Source organism: Bison bison, unplaced genomic scaffold, assembly GCF_000754665.1.
Source record: "Bison bison bison isolate TAMUID 2011002044 unplaced genomic scaffold, Bison_UMD1.0 scf7180017864484, whole genome shotgun sequence".
NCBI lineage: Eukaryota > Metazoa > Chordata > Mammalia > Artiodactyla > Bovidae > Bison > Bison bison.
In genome coordinates, this window is record NW_011495044.1 from 502150 (window position 1) to 510616 (window position 8467).

The 8467-nt window shown below is 43.7% G+C and overlaps 1 protein-coding gene across 2 annotated transcripts in view; it reads right to left on the reverse strand.

The window, feature by feature from the left end:
• LOC105004845 (destrin) overlaps positions 1 to 8467 on the reverse strand; it is a 23807-nt gene continuing 15340 nt past the window's right edge. For both annotated transcript variants that reach the window (XM_010862586.1, XM_010862587.1), the window contains exons 2-4: positions 4671 to 4978; positions 2104 to 2180; positions 1 to 286 (exon numbers count right to left, since the gene is read on the reverse strand). In XM_010862586.1, the coding sequence (XP_010860888.1) occupies positions 177 to 286; positions 2104 to 2180; positions 4671 to 4978 (495 nt within the window). In that variant the 3' untranslated portion in view covers positions 1 to 176. The remainder of the gene's footprint in view (positions 287 to 2103; positions 2181 to 4670; positions 4979 to 8467) is intronic.

Genomic DNA, 8467 nt, shown 5'->3' on the forward strand with positions numbered 1-8467 from the left:
AGTGTAGATTTATTTAGGGCCATTTGCACATGTTCATAGAATAGTTTACCCCCACAAATGACAAGACAGCTCCCCTTCAGTGAGTCCCTAGCCTAAACATTATCTGCTTTACTTATACATAGCAAGAGGATAACATTAAACACAGAAGCTTTCGATTTGTGGCACCAGATGATGGTCTACACAGGGCATCCTTCAAAAGCTACAATTAGGGATCCACCTAGCTTTTCAGCAATACAAGCCCGATTGAGGTCTTCTGGCCCATTTGCTTGACACTCGTGTTTTATGCCTAGGGAGGAAAGAAAACAATTATGTTTAGTTATGGCAGCGGTTTACCTATTTCTTTAACACAGCAACTGTTTTAAAAGGCCGGTTTAAACAGGGGTGGGACAGCTGTGGCAGAGCAAACCGCGGGCGAGTACACGGTGATGAGTCATCTGAAAGCACGGGCACCGGCGAGAGAGACTCGCGAACTAGTGCTGACAAAGAGGGGCCCGACCTAGCAGCGCACATTCTAGACGCTTCCACTCACATAACAAAATCAGCCAGAATTACTCTGCACTGTTAGGAGCAGGGGGCAGGGAGGGGCAGCAGTGAGGCTGGGATGCTGGTCATCAGATCAGGAGACAACCATGCTTCACGTACGCTTTCCATAGGTAGGCTGTTTTCAACAAAAAAGTTAAAAAGCGGGAGTAGGAATCCTTTTTCCTGGTTTTTGAAACGTACGTTAATACATGAATTTGACACTTTGATTCAGCCGGCTGGATTGAGGAGTAAGAGCACAAAGGGGATCATTCTGCCCAGAAAGCAGCCCTCCGGTGGCTGCACACCCCACGTCCAGGCAGCTCTCTCAGAGACGGCCTAGTGATGGCCTTCTCGGGAGGACAGCGCACGGCACCGGAGTCCCGTGTACAGCAGAGGCTCTGCAAACAGCTGCTCGCTTCTGAACAGCTGCCTTGTTTTCTGGTTTTCCGTAGTTTTGAGACTGTTTCTTGAGCTGCTTTTAGCACAGAGGGGCAACTTCTAGACCACGCGGGACCACCGGGAGAAAGCCAGAGATGCTTTCGCTGGGGAGAAGGGCAGGAGGGGGATGCCTTGCGAGTCACCAGAGCGTGTCCACAGAGCAGCTCCTCTCCGGGACGGCAACACAGAGCCGGGATACATCCCACACCAAACAAGCACGTGCGGAGCCAGGCAGGGATGCAATGAGGCAGCACCAGGTTTCAGGGAAGGAAGTGAGAATTTTGTTTTCCCACGTAAAACAAGCTAAGGCAAATCTGCCCTACTGCAAGAATATAAAACCAGTCACAGTGAAACCAAATGAACATGACCATGGGCCAAGCCCTTGTGACCTTGGCTCTCCCAGCGGTTTGGAGCCAGTCACAGCAGGAAGGCGGGCACGTTCCCACCCTCAGCTGGGAGGACCCAGGCCCACAGAGGTTATGCAGTCTGGGCTGAGCCACACAGCAGTTAGATGACAAGCTCAGCCCTCAGTGGGCTACGGGCACTGGCCCCATGCTCTGTCCATCATACCAGCATCTCCATCTGGTTGGAGACAGAAAGTAGGTCCAGGCCATCTTCTCAGGATCCCCGTGACCCAGCGGCAAGTCACATATAACCGGCCAGCCCTGGCCAGTCTCCTTTGGACACAGGTGAGTCAATAACCTAAAAACCATACCATTCCAAAGAAAAGCCAGCAATAAGAGCATCCCTTCCCATTTATGAACACGTCCTTTTTGCTACTTGGCTACGTTCAGAGGCAACAGCAGATTTATCACTTACTATGACCGATATAAACCAATTTGTCTCCACCTGCCCTGAGAGAAACTTGGCAACGTCTGAAACTAGTTTCAAACCAGACTGAACAAGCCACACACACACACACACAATGTTGAGAGGGCAGAGTATCAGGCACAGGCCTCCCGGCCCAAGGACCTGCAGGAGGCAGAGACGTGCTGAGAGCCGGCTCTGCCTCCGGGTGTCCTCAGAACAAGCAGTGCCCTTCGCTCTGTGTGGAGGTTTGCCAAGGAGATGAGGCGCCGCTCTGAAATGAAGCCCCACTCCTTGGCTTGCCACACCCGACACCTGGCGGAGGCTAGACCTTACCTTGGAACTTCTTTTTGATGGCATCCTTGGAGCTCGCATAGATCATTTTACTCTTCAGAGGAGCTAGTTCTGGTGCCCTGGAGAGGAGAGGGGCCCCAAAAGAAGAAAACCAGTTTAGAGAAAGCACAACTAACATCGCGCTACACAACTGCATCAGATGGGGGAGGGCCCTCAGCCTTCTGGAGAACTTTTCCAACTGCACGGTTTTCCAGTTCTGCTCCGAGACTGTGCCGGACGCGCATACATAGAGCAACTTGTGTTGACCAAGGAAAAAAGTCAGGGACCAATGATCAGATTCAGTTAATGGAGTGAAAATAAACAACACTGGATAATTCACTGTATTATCAATTGTCTTCTTGAAAATACCTTTTTAATCATTTGTATCAATAAAGGATTGAGTTCAGGCTAATAACCACCATCTTCATGAGAGGTTTTTTAATAATTTCTGGTGGGAAAAACTTTCAAAATACAGGAAAGTATAGAGAATAATCTGTGAATCAAGTATCTGCCACCCAGAATTAAGAAATGCTCCCAATTTTTGCTTCAGGTTTTTTCGGGAGAAGAATGTGAGTGAAGTCCAAGTCCCCACACTGCCCTCCTGGTCACCGTGCCCAGGTCCACTCCAGCAGCGAACTCTGACCGTGTGCGCCTGTTTTCCATCTCGGTCTAGCGTCACAAAACACAACACAAAGATTTCTTCTTCTAAGCTTAATGGAAGTTCAGCGATAATGATGTCTTGCTAATATTACTATTACGTTACATTCACAGATTTTTCAGTGCCTCCCCCTCTTGAAAAAATACTGCATACGCTTTACCACATTCATTAGCAGCAATACTGAAAAGCAACAGATACATTAACAACCCACAGAAAAATCTCATCTCCTCAAACTGCATATCCACACATGCATTATTTCTCACTGCACCACTGAACCTCAGGCCCGCCTGCGTTCTACACTACATGACACCAAAGGGTAAAAGGAGTGTAGTTAAATACTTTTAAGCACTTAACAACTCCATTTAGTGGCCACATTTCCAGGACATCATCAGTCATGAACACCATGGACTTGTGTGTCCCTCACCTAGTCTATTCTTGGGAACAAGATGCGCATTCCTCCCCATTCTAGGGTCCAAGGAGGGTGGCAAAGCCACAACGTGGACCTCAGATACAAGAGCTACAAAATTCAGTGGGTACGTTTCTTATGCAAAATAGGTCAGGGACAAAAAAAGCTTTAGCTGTTCTCATTTTACTCTAACCAGATCTTTAAAATACTTTAAGAGCCATTCCCTGGGCCCTAAACAGAGCCTTTTACAGGAAACTCCTAAAATAAGGTTTTATGTTTTAAAAAGTAACAATGCAAAATAAAACACAGCACTAACACTGGAATTTTCTCTTCTTCATTCATTTCCCAAATGTTCTTTAATGACGATGTATCATTTTCTTAGTGGGGAAAAAAAGGGATAAAAAACCAGGATAAAAATAGTGCAAATAAAGGAAATATTCACCAATTTAAAAGCTTAAACTTTTACCTGCCATATCTGCGGCTCAGAGTAAATTCCAGAGGGGCCAGGGCTCTCCCTGCTTTTTTCACAGCTACTTTCCCAGCCCTAACACAACACCTGGCATGCAGCAGAAATAAAAGTTTAACAGATGCACTTTCATTCAACATGCTCAGTGTTAATACTCAGTACTATCTTTAAGCATGTGTCTGTGGCTACCAGGCCTGCTCCACAGCAAGAGCCCAATATGACCTCACGTCTGTAACCCCAAGGCATCTCTGCAACCCCATGGCATCTGTTTCCCCAGGTGCAGCCAAGGGCCGCAGTGGACTAGGGGTGGCCTAGAGTCACATTCCTTGAAACCAGAATGCTCTCCCAGTCCCCTGGCACACAGCTAAAGAGCTAAACCCCTGCTTGCCTTGCCCAGCTCAGGCCAAAGGATCAAGAGGACCCACAGGGCCCACCCTTGCTCCCCAAATCACAAGCCATTACCACCTGCCCCTTTAGAAGCTGGAGAGATTCTCACTATGTGGCAATTCCATATCATGGGATGTATAGTAATATGACTAAGTGAGGATCAGGGTGACTTTCAAGTCAAACTTAATCTCAAGTATGAATTTACTTGAAAAGACCAGAATAATTTAAACAGCCTTTCAAGAAAAAGGCCATGTAAATGGCTCTACAGTTCTTTCCCGCTGTGTGAAGCAGCACTGTTGACAGAGCTTTCTGCAGTGATGGGAATGTTCTGTCTCAGCGCTGCCTAACGAGGCGGCCACTCATCACACGTGACTACTGGGCATCTGAAATGTGGCGACTCAAACTAAAGCCGAACTTCTGATTTTGTCTCATGTCAATAGCCCCAAGAGGCCAGCAGCTACCCTCCTGGAGAGTATGGACGAAGAACAAATCCCAATCAGAGATGACGACCGCACCCGCTTCAAAAGCACAAATCAATTGGGAAGAGGGCTGGCTCTGGGCACAGTGTCTTGAAGACTCTGGAGAGGAGCTAAGCTGACAACAAGAGATTAACTCTGAGTTTATGAAAACTTGATATTTTTAACAATGCTTACCACAGGAAAAACATCAACTCCTCTTTTCTGGATTCCTTTGTTTCAAAGCTTGCATCATACAGAGCATAGCGACAATCTTTTTCAGGAAGCATCCCCACAAAATGCTTGAAAGGATCGGTTATGGTGACACCAACATCTCCCACCAAGATCTCTTTGCCTTCCTCCACGATGATGCACTTTTTGTCTGCACTGAGACAGAAGATGACAGCCTTCTTTCTTTTCTTGATTTCCTCTGGCGTGGAGCACTTCCGAACTTTCATGTCATAAAAAATGCGACATACTTCATCGGCAACTTGCACTCCTGAGGCCTAGAGTGAGAAGAAAAGAACATCATAAAGGGGTACAACCTTTATCATGCCAAATAAAAAACACTATGACTTCTGGTTATAGACTGGTATGCACTTACATGTCATCTACTAGGAAGACTAGAAAATCTGAGCTGCAAACACTAATCGCAGTCATTAAACTTTAAAAAGATGACACGTACAAAGCCGTTCATCACATTACGTGGGAGTAAGGGAAGATGTGGCCACAGCGGCTCCTCTGACCCCAGAACCTGGAAGACAGAGCTTCCTGGGGTGGTAGGCTAGTTTCTTCTCACAGAGGTTGCTCAGAGCCCAGACTGTGGGGAGTTCTCTCTGCAGTTCAGGTGTTAACACCCCCTCCCAAATTCTTTTCATAATGAATAACAGATGGTCAGAGTAGCTGGGTTGGGAAAACTCCACTTCTACAGCATACCCTTTGCTAATATTTTAAAGGTTTTTGTTCTATTCACATGTCAAAATTATGATTAATATCCAGTAATGTATCAGTCACATACCTTTTAAAATTTCACTTAAAAAATCGCCAACTTTTAAATTAAAATTAGAATAAGTAAGATTGCTAGGAGACTAGACCTTAACTATTTACACCGCAAGTAAAGAAATATTTGTGTGATGTGATACAAGTATTAGCTAACTAACAGTGATAACTGTATTGCAATACATAAATGTATCAAAAACCAACACCCTGTAAACCCTAAGCTTACATGTTACATGTCAATTTTATCTTAATTAAAAGTAGATATTCACTGTTATAACAAAGAGGATAACTTAATTCAGGATTGTACTGACCAGAAGAAAACACACAACCTTTTATCATATAATATTTGCTATCCCTAAATGAAGAAGTGGTCACACAAGATGTTGGTAACAGAAGATCTAAAACTGGGTTTTGATCTTTTCATCTTAAGGAATGTGCTATTCTCATTAACTTTATTTACAATTTTTTATGCTTCATTAACTACTTTGGTTTGCATGTTAGCTTTTCTAAAACAAGAATTGTAAACTTAATGGAATTTAACTACTGAACAATACCAATTGTTAATGATACCCAAAATTAACATCAAGTTTTTAAGAAGTTAAAATGCATGTGAGATGAAAAAATAACCCGCACACTAGGAAAAAAATTTGCAAATGATACATCCAATAAGAAATTTGTATCTAGAATATAAAAAGAAACCTTATAACCACAGTTTAAAAAAAAAAAAAGACAACCCAATCTAAAAATGGGCAAGCGATCTGAATAGACATTTCTTTAAAGAAAATTTAAAAATGGCCAAGAAGCACTTCGAAAAAATACTCAACATTACTAGTCATTAGGAAAGTGCCATAAAGTCAAAACCATAATGAAAAAATACTGCACACACACTAGGATGGCTGTTAACAAAAAAGATGACAATGACAAATCTTCGTGAGGCTGTTGACAAAACAGGGCCCTTAAACATTGCTGAAAGAACCTGTCAAACAGCACAGATGCTTCAGGAAACCGTCTTGCAGTTCCTCAAAACATTAAGCATGGAGTTAACACCCAGCAATGCCACTCTTAGTTGTATATACAAAGGAAGTGAATGTCCATACAAAAATCTGTACCTGAAAGTTCATGGCAGCATTATTCCTAACAGCCAAAAAGTAGAAAGAACCCAATGTTTATCAGCTGGTGAACAGATAAACAAAACGTGGCATATCCATACAATGGAATATCACTCACCATAACAACGAGATGCTGTCACCTGCTACACTTCAAACTGTACCTTGAAAAAGATTATGCTAAGTGAAAGACTGAATTGGGAGGCTGAAGAAGACTCTTTAGAGTCCCTTGGACACCAAGGAGACCAAACTAATCAGTTCTAAAGGAAATCAACCCTGAATATTCACTGGAAGGACTGATGTTAAAGCTCCAATACTTTAGCCCCCTGACGTGAAGAGCTGAGTCGACTCATTGGAAAAGACCTTGATGCTGGGAAAAATTGAGGGCAGGAGGAGAAGGGGGCGACAGAGGATGAGATGGTTGGATGACATCACTCCATACACATGAGTTTGAGCAAATTCCGGGAGACAGTGAAGGACAGGGAAGCCAGGCATGATACAGTCCATGGGATTGCAAATAATCAGACACGACTGAGCAACTGAACAAATGAAAGACCAGATGTAAGAGGCCACATATCTCACAATTCTATTTTCATAAAATGTTCAGAGCAGGCAAATCCATGGACAGTAGATGAGTGGTTGGAGAGGGAATGGAGAGTGACTACGGAGCCTCTTTCTGTAGAGACAGAATGTTCTGGAATTTGACAGTGGTGATGGGTGCACAACTCTGGAGATAAAACTGAAAATCTGTGAACTGTACTTTACGGTCTATGAACTGACTCTTAATAAAGCTGTTACTTAAAACTGCATGTAAGAATTCTGGGGGTTAAAATACACAAAGATCCTAGCAGTTACTTAGTATTAAGGTAACTGGGCCATTTAATCATTCATTCATTATAAAAGTCGGATATGGCTGAGCAACTGAACCACAGTCCCACCTAATCTAATCCACATCCAATCACTAAAGTTAACGTGTCAGTTGCTCAGTTGTGTCCCACGCTTTGCAGCCCCATGGATTGTAGCCCACAAAGCTCTTTTGTCCGTGAGATTCTCCCGATAAGAATACTGGAGTAAGTAGCCATTCCCCTCTCCACGGGATCTTCCCAATTTAGGGATTGAACCCAGGTCTCCTGAATCACAGGCAGATTCTTTACTGTCTGAGCCACCTGGGAAGCCATAATTCACCTCAATCCCACCTGATCTAATCCAAATCTAACCATATTCACTTCAGTCCTAACTAATCTGATCCACATAGATACAGAAAATTAAGGCCAGAAAATTACCTCAAAAGTTGCACAATATCACTTTCCCACTTCTAAAAACTACTTTCTTAAACCTTCTGTTACTGCTTTAGGAGAAATATTGTTCCAGTCGTCACAGTCATCTATGTAAAGCAAGTTAAGAATCTTTATTTTGATTTTTTACCCTTCTCTGCCTCATTCACTCTTTATACCTCAGATCAATTCTCTAAAACCAAGTTGAGTTAAAACCACTACCGCATACTTCCATGTGTCTCTAACCCATGACACTCACTACAGTTTCAAGTCTTGTCTGTAAGATTATTTGACTGTCTCCCCAAAGGGGTGGTAAGTGCCTTAACACTCTCAAGTCTGTCTTGTTCACTTTTATATTCACTTGATATCAAAGATGAATCAGATTCTCAAGGACATGCACTGATGGAGAAGACGAAGACAGGGGTAAAACACTCATTATTCCTTGATAAACTCCAACAGAAGGGCGTTTATAGCAGGCAAACTGGGGGTGGGGTGGGGACACAGGTAAGTCACGGAGCGTTTCCACTCTCTCGTGAGTCACTCTTTCTGAGGGCCTGGAAGGATGAAAAGACAGTTTCTGACTAACAGGACCCAGCGTGCACAACATGAGAAGAGG